At 40.7% G+C, this 19,574-nt stretch overlaps 1 protein-coding gene across 13 annotated transcripts in view; it reads right to left on the bottom strand.

Moving 5' to 3' along the window:
- Window positions 1-611: 611 nt before the first annotated feature.
- Window positions 612-19,574, bottom strand: part of ALMS1 (ALMS1 centrosome and basal body associated protein) — a 208,891-nt gene continuing 189,928 nt past the window's right edge. For 7 of the 13 annotated variants that reach the window (XM_044392239.3, XM_044392227.3, XM_057308926.1 and 4 more), the window contains 6 exons: window positions 8,927-9,047; window positions 7,483-7,686; window positions 6,970-7,196; window positions 6,089-6,272; window positions 5,157-5,220; window positions 612-2,135 (listed from right to left, as the gene is read on the bottom strand). In XM_044392239.3, the coding sequence (XP_044248174.3) occupies window positions 1,967-2,135; window positions 5,157-5,220; window positions 6,089-6,272; window positions 6,970-7,196; window positions 7,483-7,686; window positions 8,927-9,047 (969 nt within the window). In that variant the 3' untranslated portion in view covers window positions 612-1,966. The remainder of the gene's footprint in view (window positions 2,136-5,156; window positions 5,221-6,088; window positions 6,273-6,969; window positions 7,197-7,482; window positions 7,687-8,926; window positions 9,048-19,574) is intronic. The other 6 variants (XM_026482898.4, XM_057308927.1, XM_026482950.4 and 3 more) reach the window with 4 other exon arrangements.

The raw sequence follows: 19,574 nt of genomic DNA, 5'->3' as shown, positions 1-19,574 counted from the left end.
CTGTGCTTGGTGGCAGGGTCTGCTCTTTAACTTGGCCTCTGTGGAAGCCTTCTGGGGAGGCAGCTGGTCCCTTACTGCCTTGCTGGGGCTTCCCTGAATTTTGAATGAGGCCGATTAGCACCTTCCCCCCTCAACTCTGGGCTTTAGCTGTCATTCCAGGCTACAGGGTTAATTAAATGCTTTACATACATTATTACGTTTACTAACTCATGCTTTTCAGAAGTGGTTATCCGGGTTATAAACGTTGGTTCCATGTGTGATGATAAATGCTCTGAGGCTTCAATCCTGAAGAGAGGTTGGCTGGAGGAAAATCCACCAAAGGCTAAAGGCCCGTGGGAACCTGGAGTGAGGCTAAGCGGGGGCTCTGGGCCCAAGGTCCCTGGTCCGCTGGGAGTGTGGTGTCTGGGCATGCCCAACAGTTACTCTAACCAGACACCATCTCCACAAAGCCCATGGCAGAGCTATTGTCATGTCCTGCCGTGTTTGTAAAGAAAGACCACATTTCATTCCCACAGCCCATTTCCCTTGACTGACGCCTTTAGACTGAGGCTCCCCATACATCTCAGGAGAGACATCTCCAGACGGTAAAGAAATGACCCTCTGCTGCTTGCTTTACTATGAATCAATCAGAAGTTATTTATTTTCTAAAAGTATAAAAACGCATACAAAAAAGGACTCACTCGTGGCTGGAGTTCAGAAATGATATCACTGTGACAAACATTCCTGTGGGCAAGGCCACTGTGGAGAAAGTATTGCTCCCAAACCATTAATAATCCTAATCATCACTCTGCCTTAGACTCCTTAGAAGGTTTACTACCTCTAAATGAAACATAGACAAAGAGTTAAGTTTTATTAAACCAGACTCATAAAAGTAAGGATTGTGTTTCTTCAGGTTGATAAAATATAATTCCAAGACTGTGAGGAAAATAATCTTACATCAGTTCCAGGGAACTTTTCTCCCCAAGAGCTGATTGGTCACTTTCTGTGGAAGAAAAGAAAGACAGGAAAAAAGTTATATACTCTTGCCATCAGAGGAAGACAGCCACTCCTCACCCCAGACATGTCGTTGAAGAGACCAGTGGGGTTCTACCCAAATCTTGTTTATCTTCCCCAGCTACAGAAACTATGGTAATTATGCAAAAAATTCTTCCTGAAGTGTTTAGGAAAGATGATCTACATAGCCAGTATCTATAATTTCTGTATGGATACAGATCATTTATGATCTGGATAGGCCCATCCATCCATCAGTTCAAACATACAAGCACAATGAGAGGCCTGGCCTGTGACGCTGACCCACTGGACAGGCTATGTGGTGCCTGGGGACCCCCTCCTTGAAGGGCCCGGCCCAGCCCAGCTCTGGCTGTGCTCCAGAAGCAGTTCTCCAATCCCACAGCGGTCTGGTATAAACTCGTCTTTTGGACTCTGACTTTCAGAGTCCTCTGGTGGTGAAGTGAAGGGGTTCGGAAGGAAATGAGAACAGTGAAGGATATGGACCTTCAGGCATGGTAGCCTGCCTAGCTTCTCAAGGAATATACTGGTAGCAAGTTCCCTCGCCTCGGAGGGTCTGGGACTTACGGCACCACTGGTTCCACTGGGCTACGGGCAGGAAATGGTGGTGGCTTCGAGGTTCTGAGTCCCTAAGCTGCCAATTCTTATGCTACACTCGGACGTTTTCCAGTTTATTTTACAAGCTCTGGAGGTATCTGACTTACCTATCAGGGACACAAAACTACCGTATGGGACTCCAGAAGGAAAATCCAACAATTCCGATAGATTTGGACATTTCCACCATGACTCCTAAGTACGGAATTTGGTTCTGTTCCAAATATATGCCTGGAAGGTGTCTTTTCTAGATTCACCTTTTAGATTTTTAGAGTCACGGATGCCTTTATCGTCCAAATTTCAGCAGTGGCACAATGCATTACAAGCGTAAGTTACCTTCGCAGATATGGTTAATTCAGACAGGTCATGTGTGTTTCCCGCAATTTCTCCTTCCCTGATAATCCTGAAGGACGCTGCTCAAGAACTGACTGACCTTCTTGAACAGCTGAGCTCGCAGCCGGTACGACTTATATTCCAATCTCCTCTTCTCCTCTTCTCTCTTTCTCTGAACTTCTGGAAGCTGCTCATAAATCCTTAGGAATGGTGCCAGCAGGAAAACAAAAAGCAGTGAGGTTACCCAACCACAGAGGGACATGATCTCTTCTCCCCACGTCCCTAAGGTCTGCTGCTCTCAGGGCATTCAGCCCTCAAACACAGGCCCCGGGCCTTTGCCGCGGGCCTGCTTCCCGTTAGACAGTTGGACACAAAGAACCCTGGCCTGGGGTGCTCATGATCTGGGAGGGCAGACAGACGAACAAAAACATTAAGAAATCCTGCTTATAGTGGTTACTTCTGAGAAAGGAGTAGGATAAATGGTGGAGATAATAGCTTTTTACTCTATATGCAAAAATGCACAGTTTCAATGTAAGATAACAGCATGTACAATAATGGCCCTACGTACAAAATGTTACACAGAGTTCCAAGAAATGAAAGGTGGGTCTTAAAGACAGAAGCAGAGAGGGGATGGGAGGAGAAGGGAGTACTGGTAAGAATCAAGGCCTCAATGAGAGGCATGCAGGAGAGCATGTGGGAAGCAGATGAGGTGAAGGTGAGGTGGGCTGTGGAGGGTTTTGTAGCCATATGAAAACCTTGGGCTCTGTCCTATCAAGGACTGGGTGCCACTGATTTTAAGTAGGGAGGAACATGATCAAACATGGATTTGATAAATATACTCTAATTGGAAATGATCGAAATTTCCAACAAAAGAAGAGTTAAACAGATTATGGAATATAATGGAATTATTACAAAGCATACAAAAAAGATATTTCGAAGAATTTAAGAATTTTTAATGATATGGGAAAATGTTCACAAGATATATGCTGAGCAAAAAAAAAGCAGGCTACAAACCTGTATATATAGTATGATCAACAATTTGAGAAAAAAATAAGTGTTTGTGAATACAGGTCCCTGCAAAACCCCCACTCCTGCTAGAAACACGACTAGTGTCAGTTCAGTTTAGATGGAAGGATGACCAGTGACATTTATTGTCTTCTCATTTTCTTATATTTTCCAAAGTTTTCTATAATTTGAAAAAAATATCACTGAAAATGACGTAGAGGTTCTGTGGAAAATAAATGAGAAAAAATAAAGAGCAGAACCAGGAAGAACAGCGTCCTCTGAGAGTGGAGGCCAGCCTGCACCAAGGCAGTGAGAGCAGGTCCCAGAGCAATCAAGAAGCCGGGTGTCCAGGATCTGGTAGCTGGCCCCATGTGTAGTGGGGGGTAACATGGCTAGAAGTGATTGCTCCCCAGCTGGATGAGTGGGTGGCCCAAGCAAGTGTGGGAGTGGGGAATGGGGAGGTTTGTTTTGGACATGGTGGAGATGATCACTAACTGAAAATACTACAGTGGAGGTCAGGAACGAGACCAAAGAGGAACACACCTATGTTTTAAAAAGTCACTGTTGATGAAAACCACATGCGGTATCACCTCACACCTGTTAGTATGGTTATTATTAAAACGGCAAGAGATAACAAGTGTCTGTAAGGATGTAGAGAAAAGGGAACCCTTGTGCATGGCTGGGGGGAATGGAAATTGGTTCAGCCACTATGCGAAACAGTGGAGGTTCCTCAAACAATTACAAACAGAACTACCATAAGCAACCCAAGTGTCCATCAACAGATGAATGGATAAAGAAAATATATTATTATATTATTATTCAGTCATAAAAAAGAACAAAATCTTTCCATTTGCAACAACATGAATGGACCTTGAGAATATTATGCGAGGTGAGGTAAGTCAGATAGAGAAAGGCAAAACTGTATGATCTCACTTACATGTGGAATCTAAAAACATCAAACTCACTGAAATAGACATTAGAATGGTGGATGCCAGGGGCTGGGGGCTGGGGGCACGAGAAGGTGTTAGTCAAAGGGTACAAAATTCCAGTTATAAGAGGAAAAAGTTCTGGGGATCTAAGGCCCAGCATGGTGACTCTAGTTAACAGTACTGCACTGTATACTTGAAAGCTGCTAGGAGAGCAGACCTTTACTGTCTTACCAGAGCAGTGAGAACACTACCACCACCCCCAAAATGGTGATTATGTGAGGTGAAGGATGAGTTAACTCACCTTAGTGTGGTAAACGTACTGCATATACATACGTCAAGTCATCACATTATATATCTTAAACTTACACAATGTAATATGTCAATTAAATCCATGGGATTCTTATGATCAATACATGCATACCGCTAACTAATTAACTGCTAATGCATGCAATGGCACAAAATTCAGCAAGTATCAAAAGGCAAACAATTAGTCTTTGTCCTACCTCTGTATGTTAGTCACTCAGCCCTTCTTCCCAAAGGCAAGCGCTAGTACCAGTTTTTTGGGTATCCTTCCAGAGATATTCTATGCATATAAAAGTATATGCATCTATATAGGCACAAATACTTTTTTAAACACCGCACGTGGTAGCAGTGTACACGTGGCTTCTGAAACTTGGCTTTTTTTAAAAAGATTTTACTTACTGGAGAGAGCGAGAGCACAAGCAGGGGTAGGGGCAGAGGCAGAGGGACAAGCAGACTCCCTGCTGAGCAGGGAGCCTGACAGGGGGCTCAATCCCAGATCCTGAGATCAGAACCCGAGCCAAAGGCAGACGCTCAAAGGACTGAGCCACCCAAGCGCCCCAAACTTGACTTTGTAAAGCTTAATATGTCTTAGTATTTCATTATTTCTCAGTGTATTGCATAAATTCCTACAAATGTGATTGTGTGGATTAAGGGTAATGCCCCAAATAAACATTTTATTTCAAAATATTCATATCTTATATTTACATATCTTTATTTATATTTAGGTTTCTAACAAAGACGAGCCTAAGGCATGCAAATTAGTTGGAATTCTTTGTATCTTTTTTATCTGCCTCATCCATACCACAATCTACTATGTATTTTTCCTTCCTTTTTTAGTGCTGTGAGAAACTTCTTTCACAAATAATTTTCTCGTAATGTTTTAACTTGAGCATAACGTCTTTATTCCAGGGGCAAGCCAGAGCTCCTAATCCCTTGATGGCCTTATTTATGCTTTTATAATTACTCTTATTCTTTTGGCCTTACCGTTTAGACCTCTGAATCATTTCCTTCTTCCCAATAGGCCTGTTCTTTCGCGCATCCAGGAAGCCTAAGCATGAGAAGAAGGGGTTTTCAGTGGATAGTGTCTCAACAGGGAAGGGTGCATTGCTCAAGAGCTGTGAGAAGGAGCTGCTAAGACTTGGTGCCCCTACCTCGAGCTGACAGTACTGGGTGGTGAGCCATGGCCAAGGCCAAGGCTAGGGTTAGACTATGGGGACTGTGACAGCAGGCTCCTGAAGGCACAACACGCCGTGGCACAGACTAGACCGTGTGAACAGAAACACTGGCTGGTTTATAGGTAAGGCTGTGATGAAAGCATTAGGTTGCACTTCGTAGTTTTCATAGCGTTCATATATTGTTTTGTGGAGATCTTACATCTAGCAGAATTGTTAGGAGCACAGAGTCTAAACAGAACCCATTAGGGTTCAAATCCCAGCTTATCAGGTGTATAATCTTGGGCAAGGGACTTAAGCTCTCGTTGTCTCTGTTTTTTCATCTGTAAAATAGGGATATTAATAGCATCTACCTCAGAGAGGTGTTATAAGCACTAAACAAGAACAGTGCCTGGGCAAAACATGTAAGGGTTACATATTATCATCACCATCACCACCACCACCACCACCACCCTATGAGGTAGGCAACCCTGGAACTTGCTCACAGACCCACAGCTGGCTCATAAGAACACCATTCTTGCCGCACACTCTGGTTTCTAAGCTGCAGTGACAGGGCGAGAGAACTTGGGTTTATGTGGATCATGAGTGTGCTGAAAGCCCCACGGGGCAGGGAGAGCGGAGTCCCCACAAGCAAACAGTCCCTTTCTGTCCCTGTAACTGGGCTGGTGCTGAGCAGTGCTCCCCGGTGGGAAGCAGCCCTTGCCCTCTGCAGCCGTAAGAGGAATGTGAAGAGGCAGAGGGTACCTCTCTTCAGGAGCGGGCGCACGGGGTCCCGGTAGCCCTGCCATTCTCTCGCGGTGTTGAACAGGGCCTCCCGCTCACTCTGCAACATGTTCTGCAGCTTCCTCTCCTGGACTATTAGCTTCAGACGCTTTATCCGCTCCCCAGAGCGGGAGATGAAGTCGGGTCTGTGAAACTGAAGGGATTCCTGAGGGGGAGAACCTCACATTAATGATGCAGTCTGTTCTCCAAGGGCTTAGAAAATAGCACCGGCCCCACAGTGGTTTGAAGAGCCTGTTTCTGCAGTGCAGAGAATATCTAGAGTTGAAGAATAATTGAACAACTTTCTGTGGGGGAGAGCTCCAGTAGGAAAATCAGAGGGATCTAAGAATGCTCTGGAATAAGCCCAGAATGAAGACTGTGGCAATTACAATTCTTCCGAATGTCGAAGGCTCGGCCCATTGTGCTATTTTAAATTTCCCTTCAAATAAGAACATTATTAAATGACATTTCTTTCAGCTCCCAAGGTACATATGAAGAAGGGACTTTGTGCTGAGCAGGAATAGGAGTTACGTAAATGGAGGAACACACATAAGGCTGACGCAAGTATCAGACCTCCGGGGCACTCCACGTGCAAGCATCCATGAACCCAGTGAGCAGCATAGCAGCATCCTCCCTTCTCTTGCCTTGTCCCCAGGTACAGAGGGCAATGCCCAATTTACAGTGATTAACAGTAAGGCAATCTTTGATTAATGAGAGAGTGGGAACAGACGAACCGCGGAAGTACTAGGAATGAGGGTTACATGACTGTTCTTTAGACGGCTAAGTCACAGTCTTAACTTCTTTGTATTTCCCCTTTTGACCCCTTTAAACATGCGGCTAAAATGAACTCAGTGTCACCGCACCTGTAGGGTTGCTCTCACAAATGGCTTCAGTGGGTCTCTGCCTGGGCCTGCTAGTGGCCCGTGGCTGTCCATGTGCTGTCCCTGCCAGTTCTGTTCCCGCAGCGGTTCCCTCCACGGTTTGGTGTTGGTTATTGGTGCAAACCAGCAGATACCAGGGCCATGATGCTTGGGCAGATTTTCCTTAGGACCAGACTTCACATTTTCCACAGGAACAAACCATGAAACTCCTATGGGAAATATTTTTAAGAAAGAAAAAAGATTTTTCATTCTTCTCCTCGAAGACATGTGTGTAATACAGGCTCTCAGGGGACTCAGCTGTCAGAGGTCACCAGGATGCCCTGGAGTTTGCTAAACTACCAGCATGACTGTAATCATAGTGCCAGATACTCTGAAAATGTGCCAAGGTGGTGCTCGGGGAGGTGGGGTCAACATAAAGTCATTTAGAAATACAGAATCTTAGCTTTGTGAGAGACTTGAAATTCATGAGCTACAAAACCAGAGTTAGAAACTGACCTTCACAGCAACTCTGCTTGTTCTTCCTTAACTTTTTGTCCCCAAGATAGTCAGCAAGAAGTCTTTTCTCTTCTATTTTTTCTTCTGACCAAGAAGTCACATCACTGTCCTCTTCTATTCTAGCCTCGCTAGAACTTGGAGTTGGGAAAGTCATCCCAACATCTCGAGTGTGTTTTTTGACACCGTTCACAATCTCCAAGTTACCTGAGGAAAGAGATCCACAGATATCCTAGGAGTAGCCTTGAGACTTAGTTGGTATGTGTATTTAATTCAGTAAATGAAAACTGTAAGCCTTCCAAAACGCAGGCTACTACCTCTTCTGGGTGGCGTGAAGGGGTGTGAGAGAGATAGACAGAGAGGAGGAGAGGGAAAAAGAGGAAGGAAAGAAAAAGAAAGAAGGTTTTTATTTCTAAGTCAATTTAGATATTCGAAGGGAAAACAACTGACCTGGATTCAATGGGTAAAGGATCTCAGTTCTTTTTTAAAAAAGATTTTATTTATTTGACAGAGAGAGAGTGTGCCTAAGTAGGGGGAGTGGGAGAGAGAGAAGCAGGATCCCAGCTGAGCAGGGATCCCAATGCAGGACTTGATCCCAGGACCCTAGGATCATGACCTGAGCTAAAGGCAGATGCTTAACCAACTGAGCCACCCAGGGGCCCCAGGATTTCAGTTCTGATCCCAAGTGAGATAGTTAATGCTTATAGTCCTACTGGCAGTCACCCAGGTAAGGAAGAGGTTGACAGATATAAAGACAAGACTTGAGGGGGAAAAAAAAAATCAAGGGCAACGTTTATTTTTGTTATATAAAATCAAAAGATATAGAAAAACATAAATGAAAAGCCTTCTTCACACTCCTGTTCTCCATTCATTCAGTTTGCAACCCCATGGTTCCAGAGAATTTTTCTGCATACATTCAAGCAACTATCTTCCTTTATTTTTAAAATACTTTGCTTTTTCTTTTTAATTATCAATGTTAGAGATCTTGTCATATTAGTAGGGAGAGTTTCCTCACCCTATGTTTCCTTGTATGAATGTATGATAATTTATTTAAGCATTTGCTATTGATGGATATCTAAGTCGATTTAAATTTTCAGCTATAACAAACACTACTTCAATGATTAATTCTGTACACTTGTCATTTTGCACATATGCACAACATATCTATAGGCTAAATTCCAAAATTAAAAGTGCCAGGACAGAGTAATTTTGATCAAAACTGCCAAACTGCCTGTCCTAGGGATTGTATTCCCAACCTGAATGTATGACAGTACTTACTTCTTTATATTTGTGCCCACAAGTATACTACCAGACCTAGATTTCTGCCAGTCTGATAGGTGAAAAATGGTATTTGAGTATAGTTTTATTTTATTGTGAGGTTGAGTACCTTAACATGTTAAAGATCTACTTGTATTTCAGTGGAAATGTTTAAATTCAGGTAATTTACCTGCTTGTACGCTCTTGTTTAACATTTGTACATTTTGCTTGTTGCCAAGGGTAGAGCTTGAGCTCCAGAAACTACTAGTAGAAGATGAAACAGAATCAGAAGAAATCACATAGTCTGCCACCTGGAAAAACAAAAGAGACCCTGTTATTACCTGCAGTCAATGGCACCCACAGGATAAGAAAACATACAAACCACCAAGAGCCCGTTCTCCTTCTGTTCCAGTTGTTGAGATCAAGTTGCCAGAAAGCTTGTGACAATGGGAACATGCTCCTGCACCGCTTATAACAGGGAGGGGAAACCGCTGTGGTTGGATAAGGGCCTGAGCTGTTTTAAGAAGGGAAGACATGTTGGCTCACGGAACATAATAAAAAACAAACAAACAATGACTCTGAAAACTTAAAAAAAAAAAAAAAAAAGAAGGGAAGACATCAAGACTGGGTATGTTCACAGGATTTGAAAAAAAACTGAAGATGCTAGCCAAAGATTAGGCTGGTGGGTCTTCAGAATGAAATTCTAAAATTTTGATGAGAGACAGAGAGGGCTAGGAATGACTAAAGAGGGCGGGGAGCTGCAGAGGGTGCTCTCCAGTAGGATCAGACTTGGATACTTATACACGGGTAAATACAAAGAGCTGAAAGGCCACATGAGAAATCCCAAATGACTGGAGTACTGCAAAAATTATTAAAGAACACAAAAGGCCTTTATAATTATGTTCAGAGCAACTAGAGCAAAGAAGGGCAACTTCATGGGTTGAAGTTGATCGTGGAATGTTAGTGAAAGACAAGCTGATCAAAATGCAGTATAAAACAGTATTTCTTAAACTTGTTCATCACAACAATCTCCTGGGGGAATGGGTCCTAACCCAGAACAACGAGGTGGCGTCTCTAGGGGAGGGGTCTGGGCATTTATATTTTTTACAAATGCCAGGTACTTGTCTACTTAAGCAAGTTTGGTAAAGGTGAACTGAAGGCCAAGTTAGGAAAGGAAGCTGTGAATGTCTGCTCCCTGAACTAGATAAACTATATTCCAAGGCCCTTAGGAAATTGAAACAGTTTCTTTTAGAAACTTGAAACAGAAGAGCGATGTTAGATATCTGGGGACATTAAATGTTTTAACTGGGGACAAAAGTATTGCAAACTGGTAGATTTAACAATGATGACAGGTAAAATTCTAGAATGGATCACCAACCTAATAATTTGCAAGCATTTGGAGGTCAAAGAAAAGATTAGCACATTTCAGCTAGTGCTCAGGCAGGCAGGCAGAATGAGCCCTGCCAGGTTAGCCTTGTTTTTTCTAGTAGATATGGTCACTAACTGGTAAGCCAAAAGAATGTGTAGTCGAGTACAATTAGATGTCAATAAAACGACTTCTTGTGACAAGATGACAATAAAACACGCTTCTCGTGACATCTTTGAGGGCAAGATGGGAGTTATGTGGGTTAAATGATAAAATAAGTTGGTAGAACCATAACTGGTTGAACCATTTTTATCCAAATACTATTATTAACACAAAGAGGCCTTTAATGAGTATATTTCATGGATCCAACAGCAAGTATTTACTAAGTACCTATCGTGTCCAGTTACTTGGTTTGCTCTGGCTATTCCTTCTTAATATTTTATATATCAATGTCTTGGAGATATGGGAAACAGGTGATTTCTTGTACAATGCATATCTGGGAGGGCCTAAATGACCGTCAAGATCCAAAATAATACACAGGAATGATGCCAAATCAAAGAAGGGTAATTGTAAAGCCCCACACATTAGGCAGGAGGAATGGCAACACCTTTGACACAGTAAAAAAAGCTCTGTGTCTGGAGTCCGAAGACTTAAGCCAGTCTCAGACCCTCCCTTTACTAGCTCTGTCTCCTTGAGAACACTCTCTGTGCCAATGTCCCCAGCTCAGTAAGGGAGCACTTGCACCCTGGAAAGTACAGAAGTGTTAGAAAGAACAAATGATTTAGATTATAAACTGCAAAAAACTAACATAAAACTATGAGAGTACTGTGATGCTAAAAAACCCAAAATGTATGAGGATAGGAAGGGTGGTGAGGAAGATAGGCCAGACTGGCAATATATCATACCTTCTTTGCAGCTGTAAGAGGAGAAAGCACGTTAGGTACTGAAGGGACTGACTTTCAGGATAGATTTGTTAAATATAAAAAGCAAAGCTGCCAGGTTTGTGAGAAAAAGAAAACATATGCAGGTATTTGCTTTTTTATGGATAAAATACCTGTGAAAGAAAAGAACCCAGATTGGAAAAGAAGAAGTACAACTGTATTTATTTGCAAATGATATGATCTTGTCCATAGAAAATACTAAGGAATCCATAAAGAAGTATGAGAACTAGTAAGTTTAGCCGGATTGTGGATATAAAATCAAGAAGATAAAAAGAAAATCAATTTTTTTTTTTAAGATTTTATTTGAGAGAGAGAGAGAGGAGAGAGTGCATGTATGAGCAGGGGGTAGGGGCAGAGGGAGAAACAGACTCCCCACTGAGCATGGAGCCTGACGCAGGATCCTGAGATCATGACCTGAATCGAAAGCGAGAGTCAGACGCTTAACCAACTGAGCCACCCAGGTGTCCCCAAAAAATCAATTGTATTTCTATATTCTAGCAATAAACAATCTGAAAATAAAATTAGGGAAACAATTCCATTCACAACAGCATCAAAATAATGAAATATTTAGGAATAACTTTCACAACAGAAGTGCAAGGCTTGCACACTGAAAGCTACAAAACATTGGTGGGAGAAACTAAAGATCTAAATAAACACTGAGAATTCCACATATGTAATTTAAAAATGGGCTTAAGGGGAGCCTGGGTGGCTTAGTCGGTTAAACGTCCGACTCTTGATTTTGGCTCATGATGTCAGAGTCCTGGGATCGATCCCCATGTCAGGCTCTGTGCTGGGCCTGGAGCCTGCTTAAGATTTTCTCTCTCCGTCTCCCTCTGCCCCTACCCCCTGCTCCCTCTCTCTTAAAGAAAAAAAAAAAAAAAAAGGATGAATTCTATGGTATGTAAATTATACTTCAACAAAGCTGTTTTAAAAATCTCTTTGAAGATGTGCAAGAACTAGCAACACTGAGTAGCTCTGGGAAGGAGAGCTATGTGCCTGGGGAACAGGAGTGGGAAGGACACTCTTTATCAAATACTCTTTTATACACTTAAAATTTTGTACCATGTGATTGAATTCCAGTTTAAGAGGTGAAAATAAAACAGAAACATATGGAAAAGAGTGCAGCTATAGAGGTTTCGTGGCTCTGGTGAGCTCAACAGAAGGCAAACATATGTTAGGCCAAAGAACTGGTCTAGCCACCGGAAGGAAGGTGATAAATCTGCTCTGTCAACATGCTCTCAGCATGCGAAGCACAACACGCTTAGTTCAGAGAGACAGGTTTAAAAACAAGATATCAGCAAACTTCATAGACCCAGGAAAGCTGCCAATTTACAGGAAAGGGGAGTGGAAAGCATGCCCTGCGAAAAATGGTTCGGAGTGAAGACCTGAGAGGAAACACTTCCAGGAAGGAAGCAGGAACCCAAGAGGAAGACTGGACCTATTTCCTGTGCATTTTGAAAGCAGAGCTGGGAACAGAGCCAGGGAGTGCAATGATCGCAGATTTTGGATCTCTAGAAGGTAAGACCTTTGATAATGGAGCCTGAGACACGTGAATGAGCTGCCCATGTGCAGTGAGGGAGTGGTGGAGCTCCCTGCAAGCAGAGGCTCAAGTGCCTCGTGGTGCAGATGCAGCAGAAATGATGGCCCCTTCCAAGCCTGAGTCTCCTGAACATCCCAAGGGTACAACCAGTCACGGTATGCACCAGTGGGTGTGAAAAACACGTTTACATCTGATTCAAGAAGGAGCCTTGGTGTGTGTGTGTGTTTGTTTCTAGCTCAAATCTCTTTTGGATTAATTCCTGCCTATAAAAAGTCAAACATTTAAAAATAGAAAATATTCTAAAAATAAATTCCCTCACAATAAAATATATTTAATAGACCTCTAAGATGGTGAAGACCCAAAGGACAAAGACAAGTGTTTTCAAGGATGTGCAGAAGCTGGAGCCCTCACACACTGCTGGTGGGAATGCAAAATGGTGACAGTACTTTGGGTACCAGCGGGGCAGTTCCTCAAACGGTTAAATGTAGAGTTACCATATACTCCAGCATATATCTGCTCCCAGGCATATGACCAAAGAAATGAGAACATACATCCACACAAAACTTGTAATGAATGTTCCCAGCAGCCTTGTTAATAGCCCAAAAGTAGAAGAAATCCAAATGTCTGCTTACTGCTGAGTGGGTGAACGATGTAATGGAGTATTATTTGGCAATAAAAAGGAATGAATACACTGCTACAAAGTGATGAACCTTGAAACTATTAAGTGAAAGAAGCCGGTCACAAGAGATCACACGTTGTAGGATTCCATGTATACAAAATGTCCAGAAGCAGCAAATTTATACAAACAGAAAGCAGGTTGGTGACCACAGTCAGGGGCTGGGCAGGGGTGGGAGGTTGGGAGAAATGTGGAGGGACTTTGCTAACGTGTACAGGATGTTTTTAGGAGGTGTGGAAAATGTTTTAAAATTAGATTGGGGTGATGATTGCACAAGTCTGTGAATAATACTAAAACCCACTAAACTGTACACTTTAAACAGGTGAATTTTATGGTACGTGAAAAACCTCAAAAATGCTGTAAAAATGTGTTTATTATGCAAACTGAAATAATGTAGGTTATGAAGCCTTATTTGGAGAACAAAGCTGATGTTCTATGGTCCTACGTTTCCTGTTAAGTAATACAAGAACAATGGAAGGGGACCAACAGTGTCATTTTCATATAATAAAGCGTGAACAATCCCAACAAAAACGTGGGCACTGGATGTTGTCGGTATGATGTAGCACTACCCACACTGTGACAGGGGTCAGTGCAAAGTGTCAGAATCATGCCATCAAACCATGATGACAGCCACAGAGTCACAACAATCCTCACAGCACATAGGCCTCACAGTATCTGACAATCTGTGCCGATGACCCACCGAGAGACAGCACATCGTTTTGCTGAGTTCATTTATGGATGCTGTTGGTAAACCAGAACAGTCACTCTTCCTAGTCCACGGGAGAGTCTCAGGCATCTCCTCAGATGACCTCATCACCCTTTACCGCCTGAGTGTGAATCAGCTCACTCAGCCCCCTGCAATGAGGCTTACATGAAAAGATTTAAGTGACTGCACAGCAACTGACATTATCAGCCATCACGGTTTCAAGTTTTCTGTTGCAGATAAGTTTGGAAGAAGACACATGCTGGCTGACTGGCTGCCTGCTTCTGTTTTAAATTCTATTATTATGAGAGTAAACTCACCTGCTGATGCCTTATTCCACAATGGGAAAAGACAGAAAATAACTCCTACCATCTCAGAGATACATCAGGCTTTGTTAGTACTTTTTAGTTTAATTAAAATCGAGGTGAGACTCAATTTCCACATTTATTGATCAGAGATACCTTCAGATAGACCCCATCTCCCAAAAGTTTTTCAATTAAAAAATTACTTTTTTAGGTAGAAACTGAGCTTAGGAAAATATATCCAATATAGGAGAAAGGCCATCTTTCCTTACATGACCCTATATAGCTATTCTTCATATAGAAAATGTGTTATTGTTACATTCTGCCAGTCAGATGCCTGCTGGGAGATCCTTGTCTTTCAAAGGAATGGGTTTATGCTAGTTCATTTATAACCACTGAAGTTTAGGACCAGAGATACACATTGATAAGACAGTGGCAAAATAAGAACCACAGTCTATGGCACCAAAGGACAGTCTGTTCTTGTGAAGCGTTTTTAGATATATGCAGATCACGTGTCAATTGTAGTTTCAATAATAAAACTAACCAGTAAAGGGTGACAAGATCACAAACTGTCTAAAACACAAAATTTTGATATAGATTTTATGGACAGTATTCCTTTGATATAGATTAAAGCTTACAGAAGCAGGACTCAGGTGGTAACTGTTATTCACCTTTAAAGAATCAGAACTGGATATTTTTTTCTGCAAGTCTGGTAGATGAGAACTATGAAAAATCCTCCTCAGAACATTAAAAAGGCATTGTGTCTGCATAATAGGTCCTCAGAAAATTTCTTTTATTTTGTTAATCTTCCTTCAGATTGGAAGACTTATTTAAATTATTACCTTATTGAACTTGTTCAAATATACCATTTATTTAAGGCAATATATTTCCCCCTAAATATAGATTAGTCATATCCCACAAGTTTTGGATATGTGCCTTTACTGTCTTTAATGAAAAAAAAAAGTGTATTTTCAATTTTTAGTCCTTCTATAACCCAAAAGTTTAGAATGAGATTTTAAAAATTTTATCTACTTAATGAAAAAAAATTATAGTTGTTAAATTCCAACTTTATTGCATTGTGGTTAGAAAATATAAGCTTGGTTATATAAATCTTCCACTTTGGGGATTTGTCAACATTTTGCCTAAGTACGATTAATTTTTGTAAATATTCCATGGGCATTTGGAACAAGTGTGGATGTTGTGTTTTTGGAATGAAGTTTTATGTAGATATTTTAAATCAATCTTATTAATATTGCTAGCAAATCTTCCATATCTTTTATCTGTTACATGTTAAAATCTGAAAAAATTATAGTAGATTCTTACTCTTGTACTTATCAATTCTATATTATAACTGCATCTGGATGAATGGAAAATGAATGCATTCTGGTTGAAAGCACAGCAGTAATTTTGTAAGTCTCTAAAAGACTCTTCCCTCCTTTTGACATTACAGTGGGGCTAGGGTAAATAGATTCTCAAGAAAAGTAACATTTAACTAAAAATGAAAAAATAAGGGGGGTGGTACCTAGGTGGCACAGTGGGTTAAGTGTCTGACTCTTGATTTAGGCTCAGGTCATCTCAGGTCAGCCCCGTATGGGGCTCTGCACTGGGCATGGAGCCTGCTTAAGATTCTCTCTCCCTCTCCATCTGCACCCTGCCTCCCCCACTTGTGCACACATGTGCGCGCGCTCTCTCTCTCTCTCAAACCAACCAACCAACCAACCAACCAACCCTTATAGAAATTTCTTTTTCTAATCTTCTGGCCAAACTAGAAATTATTGGCACAAAGTGGAAATTAGGAATTTCTATGCATTGCAGTTAGGATATGGACCGGAAAGCAATTTGGTACGAATGTAGGAAACTTATATAGCTTATGATCCAAGAATTCCACTTCTGGGTATATATGCCAAAGACAGTTTCACACAGATCCAATGAGGGGTATGGACAGGGGTATGCACTCCCACTGTTTGTGGTGATGGGAGCTGACAGCAACCTGGGTGCCTATTACGAGGAAAGTACGTTGGTGAACTGGTAGATGCACTCAATGGAGTATTATGTGACGATCAGAAACCTGATTCTATACATACATCTAGCAACGTAGATAGATGTTAAAAATACAATGCTTACTGAAAATAAGAAAAAAACTGATTTACCCTTTATATAAATTGAAAACACAGGCACACATACAGAACACACATTTTGTAAGAACTCTTGTAAGCCAAAAGATACTTACATAACAAGATGAGTTGCCTATGGAGAAATAGGAATGAGGATGCAACGTGGGGATAACATTTTAAAGAGAGGCCATGAACCTAGGTGTACATTTAACTCAACCCGCAGCACCCAAAGTTAAAATTTTTTTTTTTTACTTTATCTAGGCATAGAAACTGTGTGTAATACTTTACTACTCCTATTCTTTCATACTGCTTCTAGAAGAATTTATTATGATTAGATTGGAGATACAAACAGGTATTTTAGGTAGAAACTAAAAAGCAGAAAAGCTTGAGAATCCCCCTTTCCAGCTCATAACTAACATTCTGTGTTTGATCAGTCTGCATTACCTCACTTTTTTATTAATGTCAAACAAAAACAACTTTTATGGTATCTTATTAGAAAATACATGCTTCTTGTAAAAAAAAATCAAAAGACACAACCTTACCAAGGAAAAAAATTATAAACTCATAATTTTAAGATAATTAGTTAATATTTGTTCCAGTCATATACATAGATGTATATATAACATTTATGGTTTACATCTTGCTTTTTATCTCTTAACATATAATGACACTTATCTTTTGGGTTCCAAGATACTGCTTTTGACTTGTTTTTTTCCATATAAGAGTGTGATTGTAATGACTGATACGAAATCAGCTTGTTTTATAAAAATCTAAGAATCACTGGTAAACATTTACTAAACATTACTAAAGCTCTCACTTTACTCTCACGGAGGCCTCTGTTTGGTAGTTTCATGTTTTTCATTTGCCCAGCTGCTGGAAACAGGGGCAATTGAAGATAATGAGAGGTCAAAACCATAATTCATCTTCAGCTTTTACTCCATAAATAAAAAATGATAAATTTGACTTTCTTTTTTTGTCAGACAGTAGTAAACTACCCCTCTTCTTGGACCCCACCACACAACCAAATACTTAGAAAAACAGATGGGGAAAGGAGGGAGAAAGCAAAAGAGAAGAGAGAGGGAGAGAGGGAGAGCGTGCATGCCCACAGAGACAAACACAGCAGGGACATGACAGAAAGGGCAGAGGAGGGGAGTAACCAGACAAACAAGAGACACATAGCAGAGACAGCATGGGGGTTGGGAGGAGGACAGCTGTGTCCAAAGCAGGGGTGCAGAGGGGCAGAAAGAAACAACAGAGGAGCAGACAGAGTGCAAAGATACAGTAGTGAGAGGGAAATGGGAACTGCAGAGACTGCGGAGAGACTGCACAGACACAGTGGAGAGAGGCACAGAAAGTGGACGTGTCATCTAAGGAAGGGGAGAGGGATAAACAGGCAACTGCTGTTATCCCCTTATATTGACTCCTAAACCCTCACATGTACAGAGTTAAAAAATCTCCCAAGTACACGTTTAGGGAAAAAAGGCATTAGCTATCTAAGGAAACATGGGTTAAAGACAAGACAGGCAGCTCACAGAAGAAGAAATATAAATGGTCAATAAATACAAAAAGACAATAAAAACTCAGCAGGCGTGGTTAAAGAAATATGAACAAGAATAAACACCATATTTCTGGCGTATCTGATTGGCCAATATTCACAAGAATGCTACCGGTAGGTATTGACGAAGGTATAATTTTTCATTACTGGTGAACAAATAATTAATTCAACCTTTAAGGAGGACACTTAGCAGTGTGGATTAAACACTTTTAATTCCCAGAAATTCCGTGTTTAGAAGTGCATCTACAGGAAATAGAAAAATTCATAAAGATGTAACAGGACTACTTATCAAAGTGCAGATTATGATAAAAATTCAAAACAAATTAAATACCTGCCATTAGGGAACTTAGGAGATAAATACTGTACTTATATAATGGAACCCATAAAGCCATTAAAAATGACTACATATCTGTATTTATTAAAATAAATAAAATAAATAAAAGCTGTCTACAATATATTAAGTGTAGAGCTTCAAAACAATATACACAGTATGATTTTATTTTTTGACTGTTGTTTCTCTCCATATATGAGCATGGCTGTAAAAACTATAAAAATCTAAGAAATACTGATTAACATATAATCAAACAGTAATAAAGCTCTTATTTTATTATCTCAAGGAGGCGTCTTTTTTTGGTATTTAGCTACATTAGAACATGGACCTAATGAAATATATCCAAGATCCGCAGTAAGTGTGTGAATCATAAAATATACACCCGGAAGCTCATTGGTGAAAATGTTAATCATGACTATTTCAGGATGATGAGAATTATGGGTGACTTCCAAGGTCTTTATATTATCTAAACTCTTTATATTCAGTAAGCTTTTTACCTTTATGCTCAAAAGAAATATTTTGACAAAAAAAGAAAATTTTTGACAAAATATTTGGAGATAAAGAGAAGGATGTAAAGCGGTAGGAACATCAACAGAAACTATTCTGATAGGCCAATCCTCCACACTCTGTGATGACGAAAGACATAAGCATGGTTCTAGTTGAGAGGAAGAAGTTTACAGAAAAGGAAGAAACTGAATATAAGAGAGACAGGGAAACACTGAGAAAATACATGAATGGATTTGAGAAAACATGACAGCACACAAATAGGCTTAATGAACCTCTTCTTCCATGACTGAAAGATACGAATACAAAGTGAAAAGAATATTCAGAATCTAGGGAAAAGACTCAACTCATACCACAAAACTCCAGAAACGCTGGAGAAAAAACAGACCAAATTTAAGGAGCCATCACAAAGCTCTTCCAACACAAAGGATCATGCAGAAGGGTAAAAGGAGGCAATTAAATTCCAAATACTACACTGATATCTCAGAGAAGGACTGAGGCAGTAAGTGGTTCAGAAGAAAGAAAAATATCCCAACCGGAGACATGTTCCTAGTGAAAAAAATAGCACCTTCTGCTGTAGCCAGAGTGATTTACTATATACCTTCTTTTGGTCAAGAAGTCAGAAAAAGATTTGGGAAATAATCTCTTCAGTCTAAATATCTTAGTTTCATTACTAACACTTGCTAGAAAAAAATAAGGTCTTAGCCATATCACTGCTTACGTGACAATGCCATGAAAGCAGTCACAAGCTGACCCTAAAATAGTACAATAACAAAACTCCAAGGGCATGTCCCACAGAATTAGAT

Source organism: Ursus arctos, unplaced genomic scaffold, assembly GCF_023065955.2.
Source record: "Ursus arctos isolate Adak ecotype North America unplaced genomic scaffold, UrsArc2.0 scaffold_8, whole genome shotgun sequence".
NCBI classification, from domain to species: Eukaryota; Metazoa; Chordata; class Mammalia; order Carnivora; family Ursidae; genus Ursus; species Ursus arctos.
This window is presented reverse-complemented; position numbering and strand designations above follow the sequence as displayed.